This window comes from Leptonychotes weddellii, chromosome 10 (assembly GCF_054177405.1).
Source record: "Leptonychotes weddellii isolate Sample4059 chromosome 10, ASM5417740v2, whole genome shotgun sequence".
NCBI lineage: Eukaryota > Metazoa > Chordata > Mammalia > Carnivora > Phocidae > Leptonychotes > Leptonychotes weddellii.
Window position 1 is genome coordinate 117273107 of NC_138378.1, and position 17898 is coordinate 117291004.

At 51.5% G+C, this 17898-nt stretch overlaps 1 protein-coding gene across 1 annotated transcript in view; it reads right to left on the minus strand.

Moving 5' to 3' along the window:
• Positions 1 to 431: 431 nt before the first annotated feature.
• Positions 432 to 17898, minus strand: part of ASAP2 (ArfGAP with SH3 domain, ankyrin repeat and PH domain 2) — a 155871-nt gene continuing 138404 nt past the window's right edge. The window contains exons 19-26 of the mRNA XM_081797312.1: positions 17776 to 17843; positions 16407 to 16520; positions 14120 to 14372; positions 10094 to 10250; positions 5927 to 5976; positions 5412 to 5503; positions 4834 to 4956; positions 432 to 2901 (exon numbers count right to left, since the gene is read on the minus strand). Coding sequence (XP_081653438.1) covers positions 2827 to 2901; positions 4834 to 4956; positions 5412 to 5503; positions 5927 to 5976; positions 10094 to 10250; positions 14120 to 14372; positions 16407 to 16520; positions 17776 to 17843 — 932 coding nt within the window. The 3' untranslated portion in view covers positions 432 to 2826. The remainder of the gene's footprint in view (positions 2902 to 4833; positions 4957 to 5411; positions 5504 to 5926; positions 5977 to 10093; positions 10251 to 14119; positions 14373 to 16406; positions 16521 to 17775; positions 17844 to 17898) is intronic.

The window sequence follows — 17898 nt, forward strand, 5'->3', positions numbered from 1 at the left end:
CACGTAACCGACGGAGCCACCCCAGGCGCCCCCCGCCCCGTCAGTCACTTTTAAACACAAATGAGCGTTAACACCTAAGTGTGACAGACGTGCGCGCAGTGAGTAGGTGAGCGCAGAGGGCTTTCTGAGGAGGACGAATGCTGTCTGTTGCGCAGCACGTGGGCCCACTGGCTGGCACCTCTGGTCACACTGGTCTGGAACAGCAAGACTGCCATCTCAGCTCACAAAAAGTAAAACTTTAGAAGTGTATGTCAGGATGGCATGCTAGTAAACCAAAGTGTTTACCTCGGAGTTCAGAGAAGAAAGATCACCGCGCGTGTTAAATAACAGTGTCGAAAGAATCTCACGCACAGTAGGCTAGTGGGTTTTTCTAAAGGACCATTTTAATATGCAGTGCTTAAAGGATTAAAAACATTACAAATAACACTATGTCCATTTAAAAGTATTTTATTTTTTTCCAGTCAAATGACTAGTTAACAGGAAGAGTCAACTTACTGAACATGCTCTAATTATAAATCACTGCATCAAGGACAACGAAAATAAGAATCGATTTAGGTTATACAATATACACAGTTGCGCTGCAACTAGATCGAAGTAATCAAGTGAACGAATCGAGTATCATACATCTCAAACAGCATTCCGAGCTGCATATTTATGCTCTCCACCCCGTAGCAGATCACACAGGACCTAGGAGTCTGTGCACATGTTGGAGTCCTCATCTCTAGAAGTCAGATCTGATGGAAAATGGCATGCAAAATGCCGGGATCCTGCAGCTAAGTTCATGAAATGTAAACTTTAAATATAAATAGTTATCTACAATGTTTTCCTTCCTCTCAGTTGTTTTTTAATTTGCAAAGAGCAAATAACTAGGAAAGGATGTTAGTGGGGAAGTTAATATAATTTCTCCTCTGGCAAGAGTAATATTAATTACTGCACAACAGCACCACCAAATTGTCAGCTGGAAAAAATATTTCCAAGATATTTATGTACCAGTGAACCTGACAGATTAGTTTGGGACTGGTGTTTAAATGTTGGTGAGACTCAACTTTAATTCCTTAGATATCTGGCACCAAGTAGTCAAAAGGCTGATTATAAAACACAGATGCAAGAGGACTTTGTTAAAATACACATAAGAAGTGCACCGTGCAAAGTATATCTGTTTACTTTCTTAAATCTGTGAGGGAATTAACTAAATGAAGGGTTCAAACAACAGAAATTAACAATTAGTGAAAACAGATGTAGTGCTTTAAAAAAAAAAAAAAAATCTGACACATTTTTACCCGGAACTTCGAAAGGCTTTAAAAAGCAATTGCCATACAACATCATAAAACATTCCAGTTTGTTCTGTTTTCCTTTATAATAGCAACAAAAAGTACAATGCAATAAAAAAAAAAAAAAAAGGCTCTGCACTTAGAAGAGTCTTGCCTAGTAAAGATGGGCTGCTCCAATCAAATGTACCAGCGCCACCATGGATGAAAGGATCGCTGCCTCGCTTTCCAAGCCCAGACCTACACTTATCCCTTCACTTCCGGTAGAAATCCGAGTGGGCATTATAGGCCTATTTATTCTCAAAGAGTGCCCAAATGTCCAATATTCCTATTACGAATCTTAGGCTCACAATTACTAAATAGAGGTATGACAGTCAAGTTCGTGAAACTAATGAATTCTGATTTTATCACACACAACCTAACCCCCCCACCCCCAGGAGCTTCCGTTTAAGAATGACGTGATGGACTTTGGTCGTGAAATGGGGATGTCTGCTCGGGAGTGTTTTATTACCTGGGACCTACAGATTTCTGATATGCTCTTGATTACAAACAAATGGACAGCTTCGAGTTCAAGACAGTGTAATACCGTTCCTGTTGGTATAGTATATAAGTACAAGACACTAAGTTGAGTAAACATTCCCGGGAGCTGGAGAGGGAAGGCAGTGGTACACTCAGTGGGAAACAGCAGTGTTAACAGTGGGGTCTGCACCACAGTGCTCTAGCTGCGTGACCGAGGAGGGTCGAGAAGGCGAATCCGAAACACCTAAAGCATATAAACTAGTGTAAAGAACTGTTTTTGCAATCCATCATCCTTAGTTTTTAACCAAATTCAGGAAATGCAGGTTTATAGAACGTGGAACTGAATTAGCTATTACCATATGCCGTAATAAACCATGGGTAGTTTTGCTAGGTAGGATTGTTCACAACAGGCCACACGCACATGCAGAATACAATGAGAGTTGCAACCTCACAAATTAGGGCTGGAAAAGTACAATGCTAAGGTGTAAATTTCCAAGTTGCTTTAACTAAACCTTGGGTGGATTCCAAAGGAAATCTTTAAATGTATCTTAAAAAAAAAAAAAGTCTTTAAAGGTGAACTGATAGCATTTTATCTAGAAAGTCCAGGGCTGGGCTACTTCTAAAGCAAGTTTACCAACTTCCTAAAAACCTGCACTAAAGGGTCACCGACTCTAGAAGCAGGCCAAGGAAAGGCTGGAAGAATTTCTTTCTAATACTCAAATACTTTTAGGTTCAGCTAATTCTGTAGATTGACGACCTTGATCACGTCGAGTTAAAATAACTTTTCAGTTCACCTTCTAGGAAATTCCGTTTTTTCCCTAATAAAAGTATGGCAGTATTTCATGAAAACCACAAATTATAAAAACAATTCATTTATACATACAAGTTGCCTTTGAGTTTGTAAAACAGAAGAGCGGAGTTAGAGAAAGTGGGCTACCGGACAATATATTTCATGAAACTGGTCATCTGGCAAGAGTTTTGGTACCAGTAACAAACAGGAACACAACTGTTAAAAGGAGTGTCTTTGTTCAGTAGCAATTCAGTCAGCAATAAAGTGCACAAATGACACGGGAAAGGCTCCTTTGCGACTGGGATCCCCGTCAATGTGGCCAATCTGAAATGAACAAAAGGTTAGGTGGTTACAAAAATTCTACATGTTAGAAACTTCGAAGGACAATGCTATAGCATGTGGAAAAAAGAAATTTGTTCAGAACAATTTCTTCTGAGAAAGAATGACCTGGGTAAGACATCTGAACTGTTTTCCCTTTTTTCTTTCACTCGTGCTTCAAATATAGCTGACCCTTGACCACCTGGAAGTTCGAAGTGCCACCCCCACCCCCTGCAGTTGAAAATCTGCGTCTAGCTCCTGACTCCCCAAAATCTTAACTACTAATAGCCTACTGTTGACCAGAAGCCTTACAGATAACATGAGCAGTCGGCTAACACATATTCTGTATATTGTATTATACATACTGTGTTCTTACAGTAAGCTAGAGAGGAAAAAATGTGAAGAAAATCGCAAGGAAGAAGAAGTACATTTAAGTGCTATCCTGCGTTTACCAGAAAACACCCCACCCCCACGTTGTTCAAGGGCCAACTGCGGTGGCCGCCCACTGTCAGGGAGCGCTCGGGCAGGCGGGCCAGGTGTCTGCCTGGAAGCGCACGCGCCGGGGTCCTGGCGTCCGGGGCGGTGGGGGGTGGGGATGGCAGGACAGCTGTCCGGCTCCTGCCCCCCACTTGCCTCTTTTTTCTTTAATGGAGAAACCGAGCGTCAGAAGTCTGTGAGTTGCAAAGTCACAGAAAGGGGCAAACGCCTGAGTGGGCTCTAAACGTAGTCAAGCATTTACGAAAGGCTTGAAGGGATCCACTGATTTTCACTCTGGGTAAATGATGTAAGTTATACACCGAGTATGATCTCAGAAACGTAAATTAGGTAGGTAAGTAAAAGTCAAAAAGAAAATCTCTGTAATACACCTGGTAAGCTGGGGGGGCGCTGCTGAGTTTATGGGCAGCATTTCCTCTGTACACCTTAGTATGTTCCAGATGGCTGAGCCCACTGCCAGGTTGGAGCCCCGCCTCACGCCGCGTTGTCCACAAGCGTGAAAGCCAGACCTGCTTCAGCTCTTGGGGCACGGGGGGCAGTCGGGGAGGGAGTAAGCTCAGGCCCGCCCACTGTGGGCGCACACCTGCCGGAACCAGAACCACAAGCGGCAGCCCCTTTCCTGCCTGGCTGCTGGGTGTGGCTAGGCCGACAGAAGGGGGAGCTCTGGCTAACGGACACCCGAGATTCCCGTGAGGGGAAAGAGGCAGGGCACGGAGTTCATCAGGCTCCCTCTGCCAGGGGCACCACCTGATGTGCCTTGCACTCGACAGAGCAGAGCGACCCCCGAGCTCGACCTCCAGGCCTGGGCCCTTGGTGTCTACTGCGTGCAAACACTACCAGCCTCCCACGCAAGGCCCGCTGTCCTCGTTGTTAATACAGCCTCTTACTGTATCCTCTCTCCTGTGGTGCTGAGGTGACTTCCCTCTCACAGACGAGGGGACTAAAGCTTAGTGACATAACGTCACCAAGTCTGTTAAGTGCTCAGTCTGGATTCTTAGGGCCACCCGGCGAAACACCACGTTCACGCCATTCCAGCCCCCACCTGGATGTCACGGCTCGTTTCAGGACCAAGGCCGACAGCCAGGGACTCTGCCCCCTAGGTCAGCTTTCTGTATGCCTCCCTCCACCAAATGGGCGATGTGGGGGACGACAGTACCACCTCTAAACTCAAAGCCTCATTTCAGACCCTGAAGTGCACTCTGGAAACTGCAGCCCAAGTGGTCTGCACCCTAATGTGAGAGAACCCCCCACCCCGGGGGGATAAGTGAGGCCCACACAGAAGTGGGTGTCCCTGGCAGAGACGTCTGAGGGAACAGAACGGCCAGCAGTCCCGAGGATGCACAGGCAGAGGCCCTGACCCGGGAGCAGGCCTCGCAGGTCACGTGGGCAAGGATTCAGCTCCAGCCCTCCCAGGCACAGCCCGGGCCCAGGCCCCCGACTCACCCACCACTCTTGGTCCTCCTCCCCATCCACGATAATCACATCCCCCTCGGAGAACGTCAGCTCGTCTGGGTTGTCAGCCACACAGTTATAGAGAGCTTTGACCCGCTTGGGCTTTAACTTGGTCTGTATTGAGAAGAGGAAGGGTCAGAGGTCAGTGTGGCAGGGAGGCGTCAGCTCCTGGGGCAGAGAAGGGGGCCACTTTGTTTCCAACTGGTCCCAGGGGTCCGGACCACAGGCTCGGGAGCCCACAGGTGCCAAGATGGGCGGATCGGTGTAGCTCAGGGGCTGGGGGACTTCCGGGAGGCCCAGGGAAAAGCTAAGCCATCCCAGCTGAGTGCAGAGAGCTAGGAGTAAGGCAGCCTGGTGCCTGGGGTGCATGTGGGGGTCTGTCCTGGAGCCGTGCTGAGGGCGCTGAGCCCACCGGCTGGAGAGCTCTGGGGTTGTGTCCTGCCCAGATCCAGGAAGAGGCCTCCCATCCGCCCCCAAGGGGAAGAGGGGAAGACCTGTTTCCTTGGAGAGTCTCCTGCTCACTGCCGGCCCGAGCAAAGAGGCAGGAAAGGAGGGGCTCTTCCACTTACTGTCTGTGACTTCCTGGGCATGGGGGCTGGGGGCTGCAGGACGGCAGTGTTGGACAGAGGACCCAGAGCTTCCGTTCCAGAGAGATCCACTCCTGTAGGGCCAAAATGAATCAACGTCACAATATGCCCTCAGGCATAACCAATGAGTTATGAACACTTAATATAATTGCCACAGCATCATGTCTGAAGGGCAGGTTTCCAGAGATTTCCGGGTCTATGGAGGGAAAAGTCCCTCAAAGGCCCAAGCAGCTGTGACTTCCATGCAGCCTCTGTCCAACGTGCAAGGCATGTGAGTGTCACGGAGCGGGACAGGTGTTGCCAGCTCCTCTGCAGATTTCTAGGTCCCTGCCTGGCCCCACCCGAAGGGGACAGGGAGGCAGGACACAGTACAGAGCAGCCTGGGAGCAGGAGCAGGAGAGGCTCCGTGGAAGGCAGGGGCGCAGCTGCAGCCCAAACCTCTCCCATGCTGCCCCGCGGAAGCAGCAGTAAGCCCCGGGGCCAAATGAAAGAATTACCAGGTCCTCTCGGCTGGCCTTTGTTCATCAGTGGGGTCGACTTGTCAGCCCTAAAAGAAGGGGAAAGTAGATTTACTGGTGCCTGAGGCCCCACAGGTACCTTCTCAACCCCCACCTCACCCCCTCCTCCTTCCAAGGGAGCCATCTGTGCTCAGACCGAAGGTGAAGAAAACATTGCACTGAGTTTACGATACTTTCAAGAAACTAACAACACCTACCAAGTGAAGGCCCCACCCACCTGACAGGTCTCGCCGTGTGATGTCCATCAATGTCAGGACAGAAGTCATCATACTGCCCCCCCCTTTGCCTTCAGTCACCCCCAACTAAGGAAGGCCCCCAGGAAAGGCCCGATTCTTGAAGACACCAGTCAGCGAACCCTTTTTCTGAAGGGCCAGGCGGTACATATTCCAGGCCTTGTGTACGAAATCTCGTGCTGACACACGGCACTCGCCACGGGGAACGCAGAAACCCGAGCGGGGCCATGCCCCATACGCTGTATGTGCGGGCACTGGAATCTGAATTTCACATGATTGTCGCGTGTCATGACAGAGACTTCTTTTGGTTTTTTCAACCATTTAAAAACCAAAAACCATCTTAGCTTGTGGGCCATACAAAAATAGGCGTGGGGCTGATCAGGCCTGCTCTAAGAGAGCCCGCGTAAAATCCCAGATGTACACCCAGGGTAAGACCAGGGTGGGTGCTTCCTCTACCAAGAGGCCCCACCAGCGTATTCTTTCGCAGCAGAACCCCACCAGGCGGTGAGGGCAGGCTTCCACCCATCCAAAGTGGTCTTGGAGATACCCTCGCCTCATCCACTCTGCCCCCTCCCCACCTCCCCTCTGGTCAGACGAGAGGAGAGGATCCCAAGAAGCAGGTAAAACCAGGTAAGACGGTGCCAGAGATGAAGCACCCCCAGCCAGGCCGTGCCCAGCCCCGGGCACTGGCAGCGACACCCCGCTCGGAGCCACCGCACGCCGGCCGGCTCTCATCTAGGACCTCAAACGGGAGCTGGCAACTGAGAGAACAGCCCGGGAAGAGCAAGTCTGCAGCTACGACAGGGGAAGAGGGGGGCAAGCTGAAGCAAGACGCAGACCCCGATGCAGGAACCCAGAGAAGCACAGCCTGCGGCCACTCAGCGTAGACATGAGAGCGTTCCCCCCTACTGCGTAACTCAGTAGCCGCGGAGACCGCGGACGTGCCACTTAGAACAGGAAGGCAAGGATGTAACACACTATGTTTTAGAAAGAGATCTCACAAAGCAGTATGAAAAAAGTGCTGAGAGTCTTCTGGTTAAAAAAAGGCAGACTGAAATACATTTACTTCCATTTTCTCCCAAGGAAAAAGATTAGAAAAAACTTAAACCAAAAAAGTACCAAGAGAACCTGAAGAGGAAACATTTTGGAAGTGGCCACTGGAGGGACGGATCCTAACCATGCCAGCTCACCTACGGAGGGGGACCCTTTGCGCAGTGAGGAAGCCCTGAAGGACCCCCATCTGTGCTCTGAGCCCCCAAGGCTTATAAGCCCCTGCGGGGGGGTGTAAGGCAGGGCAGTAAACACAGATGGGCCCAAAATCTGCTCAAGGAGCTACTGAATCCCTGGATTCCCAGCCCAACCCCGAGTAGCAACTACCCTCCCTCAACCCACTGAAGACCAGAAGTTTCTATTCTTGGAGAGGGTAGAATAGAGCATGTCTGGACTAGGGAGTACACCAGTGCGGTTTTGGGGAGCATCTTTAAAAAAGGGGGACTAAGGGCTCCTGGGTGGCTCAGTTGGTGAAGCGTCTGACTCTTGATTTCGGCTCAGGTCATGATTTCAGGATCGTGAGATCGAGCCCCGTGTTGCGCTCTGCCCTCAGCGTGGAGTCTGCTTGAGATTCTCTCTCTCCTTCTGCCCCTGCCCCACCTCTCTTAAAAAAAGGGGGGGGGGGACTAAGTAAAAGCTTAACTTTATTTCTTTATTCAACTCCTAGAAAACCGGATCCCTTCAGGCAAGAAACAAAGACTGTTCTCTAAGGAACCTGAGTTGTTCAAGAAAAAAAGCCCCAGTTCAGGGTTCCCCAGCAAAAGTGCCCCGTGAGACTCTCTACAGCCAAGCCCACCTGGCAACTCTGCGCATGAGGGCTGCGATCAGTTTTAATGCCTCAGCTGAAGTGCCAACTTCTGGGCAGGGAACACCAGATTTATAGGAAAAAGGCTCTAACATAACAGAAGTGAAAACAAAGACAATGGACATGGAAGAAACAAATTATTCAGAAAAGCAAAAGCTAACATAAACAAAAACACTGCCCCGAACCCATCATTAATAATCTGAGATGAGAGAAAACGATTCCATGAAACAAACAGGATACTATTAACTTGAAAATTATGTGATAGTGGAAATGAAAAGCTCAATAAAAGAACTGGAAGATACAATGAGGAAAATCTCCCAGAAGGCAGATTTAAAAAGCGAGCCAGCAACGGAGAAATGGAAGCTAGAAGGTGGCAGAGCGCGGCCCCTCGGCTGTACAGAGCTGCATTTCCAGCCCCGGCCTCCAGGTGGAGCCCTGGGACTGGTTCTGGCCAGAGGCGCCCCTACCCAGTCGCTCCCTCAGGAAGTAACCCTGGGCCCGGGAGATAAAGAACTGAAGGATGTAGTTTCTATCCTGAAAGACTCCATCATCTACCTGGTGGCATGGATGAAAAAAGACCCGCCCTGGGGAGTCAGGGCCTCAGCAGGGACAGGAGGCCTGACAGGGTGTGCCTGAGGGGGACAAGGCAGGCAGCTGCCTGGCGGGCCAGTGAGAGCACCCCAGCAGGGTGAAGAAGACCTCCATGGGGGACCCCAGATCTCAGCAGGGAGAGGAAAGGTGGAGGCAGGGATGGGAGCCAGATTTCTCACCACTGGAAAAGGGAGTAAGGAGCACAGAGAGGGAGAGGATGAGAATGAACCCTGTGGTGTTTTGAAAATACTGCCCCAAATTCTTTCCCGAGATCTGGAGTCTGTGACCACTCTGTGCTCCTGCACCGTCCCCACCTCAACCCTGACCAGTGACATTCTCCAGGGCTGTGCCTATTTCTTGGGACTCGTTCTTGGCCCAGCCACCACGATTTGAGGAAGCCCTCACCACACGGAGAGGCCTCGTACGGTAAGTACTCCAGCCAACAGCGTCAGCCAAAGCCAGCACCAACCACCAGACGCGCGGAGTGGAGAGGGGTTATGAGCCCTTCGCCTATGAGTCACTTTCTGTGTCGAACCATCCCAGCCTCTGAAACTTTTCAGTTAGGGCCCCAGATATTGTGGAGAAAAAGACAAGCTATCCTCACTGTGCTAATCCAAATTCCTGACACAGTCTGGGAGCATAATAAAATGGTTGTGTCTTGGTATGGTTTGCAATGGGAGATAGCGTGAACTCACGGATTTCAAGACGAGATAGAAATACAGAGATAAATGTGTTCATAAATGTGTATCTACACGGATGGTCACCTAGGCATATACGTGTGTGTATCCCCGGTCCTGACCACTCAGAGGGCCTGCCTGGGAGCGGCGACCCTCCGAGAGCAATGAGCACACAAAGCACTCAGATCTTGGCTTCTAAGTATCACTGCCACTAAACGAAACCATTTTCCAGCTTGAGACCATGAACTAGATCCCTCTTGGTAAAGGATGTTCTATGGACAAATGGCAAACCTTGAATGGGGTCTGAGGTTTGGAAGGTAGTCATGTGTCTTTGTTAATTTTCTGACTGTGTGGCCGTATCGTGTTGATGCAGGAGAACATCCTAGTTTGTAGGAAATATACGCCCCACACTGCAGAGGGTGCATATAAGCAAGAGAACCTTGTGAGTGAGCAACAAATTGAACCTAGAGGCCTAGCATCTTGACTTTAATTCCCAAAACCCAATGTCTGTACTAAACAGAAGTCTAAATTCATTATGTGGATATAAGGTACACATTTGTGTGAAATTTTCACAGTTTAAAAATTCTTGGTAAGTTATTTTTAAGACACTTGACCCTGATGAATTACTTAGGTGACACCTGGGCTCAAATGTTATGTGGAGATTTCAAATGTTTGTACAGAAATTTCAGCAGATGAAGTAATGGGGCCACTGGCACTTGGAACCTTGAATGCAAGAAGCAAGAATGGCAATTCGGCCAGGCCCTGGTGGGGGGTGCTGGAAGACGGTTACCCGGGAGCAGGCCTCTTCTGGGGGAGGCGGCTGGGTGGTGGGGGCGGGGCTTTGCTCAGTGGGATCCCAGGCTGGGCCGGCTTGCTCTGCTGGCTCAAGGCTTCTATCACACTGGGTGTTTTTGCTACTGGAGGGGGCGGAGTGGGAGCCAGGGGATCTGTGGAAAGAGAAAAGGAGAGGAATACAGAGGGTCAGACTTCGTCACATCCCCAGCCTTCTCACCAGAGGCTCTTCTGGTAAGGGCTTTTTTTTTTTTTTCTAATGGTGATTTCATGAGGGAAAACACCCTCCTTTCATTGTAGATTTTTAGAAAACCGTATTGGCAGGGAGTCCTTCCAAGCCTCAAGTTAGGATTAAAACGTTTCTATGAGCCTGTGAGGATCTTCCTCTGTGGGGAAGCCACCCTGAGACCTGGAGAGACAGCAGCAGGAGGCTGAAGCTGGGGCTGGGGTCTTGCCCCAGTCCCACCCCCGGCGAGCTCGGTCCTCAGCTGACCCATGGGTCCTACCCATTTCCCCAGGCTTCCAGCAGGTCAATCTGAGACAGCCTGTAAGGAACTAACTCTGTAAAGGCTCCACAATCTCTGAGGGGAGCAGGGCAAAGAGGTTATTATTTATTTACAGACTCGGAGGCTGAGGCTCAAAGTGACGTGCTTTCCCCAAAAGTTAGAGAGTTGGTAAGACAGGGAGCTGGGCCCTGAGCCCCTGGCTCCTTTACCAGCTTCCCCCTCTCTAACAAACATTCATGCTGCTCCCAAATACCCAGGGTCCTCATGCCCATCCTCGTTGAGGCCGAAGCCACGCTCAGGACAGGACGGGGGACACCCACGGAACCTTCCAGGGCCTCCAGTGCACGCACACGTGGCACTTTCTGCAGCTGGAGCTGGGCTGCTGCTTAGGTTAAAAATCGCAGGAACAACCTGGGTACAACTCAGTGCTCTCAAAGCCTGCCCCCTCAGGCTGGAGCTCCTCCCTCCCACAGCCCACGCAGAGCAGGAAGGAGACAGGCTCAGGGCTTGCCCCACTGATCCAGTAAAGACATTCCTCCCCCCCAGCCCCCTCCCCTAGGCCCTGGGCCTTTCACCCACGTGTTGACATTGAAGAAGAACACATACCAGATCACATCCACATGACTGTGCCCAAATACTGAGAACCACCAAATGGCCAGAGGAAATGAAGCCCTGGGCTGGTGCATGAAAGGAAGGAATGTTGCTCAGGTGCTCGGGAAGACAGAGGAGGAGAGTGTGTGAGCCCCCCCCCCAGGCGGGATGCGGGACAGACAGGAGTCTGCAGCTGGGGAGGGCGGCTGGAGGGGTTGGTAGGGGTGGTGGTGGGGGGGACACACAGGGCTGGGCTCCTGGCAGCCTCTGCCTGTGGGCATGCGGCTTCGCAGCTCTCCCCACGTGGCTGCCAAAAGCACCTCCCAGCCATCCAGATCCAAGAGCCCACTGGCAAGAAAGGAAAAAGGAGAAAACGTACTGGTAGATGTCACACGGAGAGGGGGCAGCGGTGGATGGATAGCTGGCGGATCTGACGAAGATCGCTGCCTGCTTGCACCGTCCACACTTACAGAGTTTGTCTTCCACAGGGCAGTAGCGGAGGAGGCTGTCTGAACTGCACACGCACGCACATGCACACGCACGCACATGCACACGCACGCACATGCACATGCACGCACACGCACACGCACAGAACAAAAACAGAAACAGAACACTGCATTACTGATCCCCTCTCTCAGAAAATGGTAAATATGACCCTTCTAGAATAGCGCTAAGACCACAAACAGAATCCTCATTTTTTAAGAAACTTTTGTCTCTGGCATCTGGACGAAAGAGACTTACACACATCAGACCAAGGATGCTTCTGGGAAAATTACCAGCTGGTTTTCACAACCTTACTGATTTTCTTTCTCAAATATAAATACTGTTTGAAGAGGAAAACGAATAACCACCATGACATGTCCTGAGCCCTGCACTCAGGTTCTGGAACGTCTGCTTGCCTCTCCCCGCTCCCTAAGTCCTCCCGTGGCTGTGTGAGCGTCACTGCCTGGCCCAGGGGAGCACCTGTTCTCAGAGCACGAGGAGAGAAGGGTGCAGACCAGAAAGAGGTGACGGGCTCCCCACCTCCTGCAAACATTTCTGGCTAAAAGTCAGCACACATGACACCCAGGGGGCGCAGCGGACACACACAGGGGAGCCAGCACAGCCTCCGTCACCATCTCTGCCCCCACAGAGCTCCGTGCACAGGGGGTCACCACACAGGGGGCCAGGCCTGGGGAGGAATGCGGGCTGTGGACGACGTCTGCCCTGGTGCGGGCCATGCAATGCTGACTCCCTTTGCTGTTTGTTGTGCGGGGACTCCCTGCTGGGCCAGGTGTGGGCTAGACTGAGAACCAGAGGGACTCTCTGGGGGGCTACAGGGAAGAAGGACAATCTACACCGTCAAAGGAGGACATGAAGCTAACTACAGGAATAGTCCAAAAAAAAAAAGAAAGAAAGAAAGAAGTCAGAAAAAATCCCAAACCATCTCATTCTAAGACTTTAGGAAAGCAAAAGCAAAAAAAAAAAAAGATGAAGTTTTCCTTTTACATGCCCAACAGAGCAAAATAAAATCCTCCCATGACACACAAGTCAGTAAAAGCCATTAATGGGGTGGAGATGACCAAACCATTTTAGCTCCGGCCTTACAAAATTAATACCCGCACACAGGATACGGGAGGAGGCTGGGGAGACAAGAGGCCCCACGAGGACCCGACCATGGGCCCCTCCCAGCCAGGGCAAGGAGGTGACAGGGAGGAGGGCAGCTGTGGGGCCTGGTCTTGCAGCTTCTCTCCTGCGCAGGAAGCGCCCCCTCGAGCCCGGGGGCGGCACTGCCTGGGGTGTGGGCACACAGGGGCCGTGGATCTGTCGGGGAGGTGGGGCCACTGTTTCCGGGGCCTGCCGGGTAGCACCTGCTCTCCTCTCGGGGACTCACTCCTGGGGGTGCGATTCAGTGACCTAGACGACAGGCCCCCGTCAGCCTTCTCTGGCCTCCCTGAGGGATCCCCCTGGGTGCTGGGGGCAGGGCCCCATGGGGGGTGAGGCACAGGGCCAGCTGATGGCAGCTGCCGCGCTCACTCCCACAGCCAGGCCTCGACCGTCGCTCACACCCCCTCCCGGAGAGCAGACGGAGCACCACTGCACCGTGGGACCTCCTTCTGGACCAGCAGCCCACGGCAGCCACCGTGCCCAGACACCGAGCCCCGTGGGGCTCTGTCCCCCCCTCCCATGGGATGCCCTCTGGAGGCCACTGGCCAGGAGCTGCGCTGGCCACTTGCCGGACCTGCCTTCAAGGAGCAGAATGGCCAGCTGGCCTTCAGTCCTGGGACGATCACTTAACTTTTGGGGGCCTCAGTTTCCATTTTCGCAAAAATAAAAACCAGCATCTGTTGAGTCCAACTCATTCTGTTGGGACCAAGCAATTAAGGTAAGCAGAGCAAGCTCTGGCCCTTAAGGCATTGGTTGGACCCGCGGGATTATTTTCTATTTTTACAATGAGGTTGAGTATCCTTCCCCAAATTAGCATCTTTTTATCCTTCGTTTCATGGGGATCACAGAGATAAAAAATAATCACAGGCACCACAAGCTGGCTGAATGGGGGCTGGGTGAAAGGAAACGGGAAAGAATGAAGGTGGGTGAGTGGTAAAAGCAGAGAGAAAAGGAACAGGAAGAAGGTCTGCAGGAAAGTGTCACAGGACCAGCATCACAAGCTGAGCCACCCACCTCAAGCCTGCCCGGGTGGGGTCCCCGCACTCCCCACGAGACACAGATGCCACACCTCTACCCAGAACAAGGATCAAGTCAGATGCTCTATCACCATTCAGAACCCTAAGAATGAAGAGCTCCTTTAGGAGGCCAACAACTCTAAGACAAAAAAAAAAAAAGACCCCAAATGTCATCTGGCAGGGAGCAAAGCAACCATAAACTTGCCAAAGCAAAAACCAAATCATGCCCTTCATGCGCTGGCAGGAGCTACAGCAGGTCAGTACCTTTGGCAACGTTCCGTGGGGGTAGTGGGGGGGCGCTGGCAGTGCTGGGGGCCGCAGGCTGGGTGGGAGGCGGGCTGCCACTGAGGATCGCGCCGTACGTCTCGTTCTGCAAGATGCTGGGCACAAAGCTCCTCTGCTTGTCCTTGGCCAGGCTGGCGGCATCTCTGGCCAAAGATGCAGCATTAGACTGCAGCTGGTTGGAGCCCAGCTGGTAGAAGCTGACGGGCCGGTCCTCTCGCCGACTGGGGCTGGGCTGCAGAGGGGTGGGAAATGCACACACACTGACCTCTCGGTCACAGCGTCCGGTCTACCGGTGACCACCTCATGCACACCACTGCTACAGGGGCTCTCAATTGTTACATGAGAGCCGCAAGATTTGAAAGTTACTCTTACCATGTCTCTTCATGGAGACGTGCCCCACCCCCAAAAGCCATGATTTATAATTTACAATTCTCCATTCTGTAAAGGACTGAAAACATAGGCTGTTTCACCTTTACTAGCCAGAGTTATCTTAACCTAGATCTGCGTTTTCACTGCATTTCCTGTTTGTAAACACATTTTCAATTGAGCACCCAGTTGCAATCAATCCCCAACAGCTAGGCAGCAAATTCAGGGGAGATCAATGTTTTCTTCCCTAATGAACTGAAGTCTCAAGATTCCTCTAACTCAGGGGTCAGCAAACCATGGCCCGTGGGCCACCACCGGTCTTTATAAATAAAGTTTTATTAGAACACAATCATGCCTGGTCATTTACATATTGTCTATGGCTGCTTTCAAGCCACCCTGGCACATCTGAGTAGTTGCAGTAAAGATGGTGATATTTTAGGCCCACGAGCCTGAAATATTTATTATTTGGCCCTTTTGGTTTGCTGACCCTTGCTCCCCATGAAATCAGGACTCAGGTAAACCAGATCTAATTCATTTCTAATACCAGCTTCATTATAAGAGCTACGATCTTGAGCAACCACCTTAGCCTTGCTGACCCTCTTTCTCATCTCTTCAGTGGGTGAACTTGGCTTCTCTAGCACAATGCCCAGAGCTCAGCAGGTACAGTACTGGCTGTCGTACCCCCCTGCCCCTCACAGGACCACCCACAAGGGGAAGAGCTAGCGGCTCACAGCGGCCAGTCAAGGCTCTGGCCAACCCAATGGCTCAAACTCAGCTCAGCTACGCAGAACTTGATGGCTAGTTCTCTTCACACATATTTTAAATCCAACAAAGCCCATGGCTGTATCATACCCACCTCCGCTGGAAACAGAGAGTGGGAGGAGGCGTGTGAGCACTTGCTGTCGGACTTTTACTGGGACTGTATGACCTGCTGTGTCATACTACTCTGATGTGTGGACTCGCCCTGGGGCCCATGTTTCCCATCTTTTTTTAGGGTGGGTAAGTATAACATTAGTCAGCTCTTCTTACTAGGACACCATTTTATAGCTAACTCAGTGGAGAAGTTTCCTAGTCTAAGAAATAGTAAGTGTGGATGTTAACTGCTCCACGAACAAGGATAGTCAAGGAGGTTTTGGAAATGCCATAGATGTATATAATCAGACATCCTCAGTGCACATCAGGACATTCAAGTCCTACAATAAAAATAGAACACTTTATATGGCATTCCCCACGAATTTCCTGGCAGCTAGGAGTGTGGGCTCTGGAGTCAGTCTGCTGGAGTCTGACTCCGCTCTGAGACCCGCGTGAAGGTAGTAACCTGCCGGGGGGGGGCCCCAACTGTGCAAGACAGAGTGTCATGAGCAGGGAGCTGGACTCGGAGGCCAGCGCCCTCCGTCTGGCCTCAAGCTGGTCTAAACACTGGCTTCACTGTGGCTGAGTCAACTGATCAACCTCTCCTGAAGCTTCCATGATCCCATCTGATAAAGGAAAAAGCTGGACCCAGAGCTCTAACGGTCATTTAATTCTAGTTAAGGTTTTAAAGATCAACTAGGTGAACATGCCCTGTGATACTGGGGACCCCTGGCTCTTTCCCACATCCATGGTGCGAGGGCTTCCTCGAAATCCCACTAGAAACAGAGGCCCCCCCATATCTTTTGATCTGAGGAGCTGATGATGAGCACACAAGTAACGTCCCTTTAAATCAACACGCGCAGGAGCTGGGAGACCAGCGGCGCTTGTGGGAAGGGCAAAACCAAACAGCTACTGAGATCAATGGAAGCCCAGAGTTAACTCCGCTTTTTGTACAAAACCACTTTCTGCCCTGATTATACTCTAGGCTCCACAGTGTCGGAGCGAAGCGCATCACAACACTCCTGGCGTCCTGCAGCCTGGCACTGACCTGCAATTTCTCGTCCACATCGTCATCGCTCTCATCCAGGTCTTCGTGGAGCAGTCGCCACTCGTACTCGACGTGGACGTGAGAGTTAAACCTCCCACATAAGGCCTGGGTCAGCTGAGAAGAGGAAGGGCTGTGAGGTGGGCACCCACGGGCAGTGGTGGGAGGTGGGGAGAGGGGAGGCAGAGTCCCTCCGGGGCGAGGCCAGCCGACTGAAACCCCCCTCCCTACCTCACCGAGGACCTTGAAACTCAAACCTCAAAACTCCCATTTAGTGCTCTGTAACCTGTTAAGTGCTGTGTGCAGGCGAGGGCTATTCGAGATCTAAAGGCTAATGGTTGGCCTGCAGGTGCTGACAGGCACACACAGGAGCAAACTCAACAGAGGACAATGCACGTGTCCACTAACTGTTAACCCAACCAGTCTTGGCCCACACGAGAGATTATGGCCCACAGAAAAGGGATGTGAATGAGTATTTTCACAATTCTCTCAAGGAAGGTAAATACCCAATTCCATGTTAGATCCACAGGAGAGAAGCAAATTCATTAGATTCAGTGGGTGTCCTAGCACATTAGCCCTTAATTTCCTCCACAGCCAGAGTGTAGCTGTGTGACCTTGGGCAAGTTCCTTAACCCTTCTGTGCCTGTTTCCTCATCTGTAAAATAGGGGTAGCAGAAGCAACCACGTCATAAGGTAGCTATCCAGATTAAATTAGTGGATATGAAGTACTGAGAACAGTACCTCTTACTCATCTCACACTTGCATAGCATTTAGTAGTAGTTCTATTTATTGAGCACTCACTGAGTGTCGCACAGTGCAATGCTAATTCTTGCAACAACCTTGTAAACTGGTGTAACGGACTCCACCTTACGAATAAGGAGACAGCGGGAGAGTTGGCATTGGCGTGACTTCCCCAGGTCACGGTGGGAGCCCCTACGCTGCCTGACCCTGTGGGCTCTGTCTGCTGGCCGCACTGCCTCTTCTAGAACAGGACAGGAAAAGACGGTGCAGAACAATCCAAATGACTTGGGGCTGGGGAACAGAATACGCACACCAGCTGGGGATGCTGCTGCAAGGGGAAGAGCTAGCGGCTCACAGACTCGAGAGAAGGGCCAGAACTGCGGCGGCCTCCTGATCTCTGCTCCACTTGCCCCAGGTGACGCCACGTGTCCAACCAGCAAATTCTGACTTGTGTTCCAAGCGTCACTACGAGGGGGGTGGTCCCCTCCTCTCAAAAGACTCCCCAAGTACACTTTCTCCTGGTTGTCCGCTCTAGGGTCCAAATGTGGGAAGACCCTCCTCCCAGAGGGCAGGGCCCCTCCCCGACCCGGGCAGGGCGGCTTCACTCCGTCCGCGCCGGAGGGAGACTCACCAGCTCCTCGCAGTGCTCGTGCCTGAGGCGTTTGGCGATGTCCAGTGGCGTCTCTCCGGACTCGTTGGCTAAAAGGCAGGGCAACACAAGGAGGCGTTACGGCAAAAACAAGCAAAGGTCTGA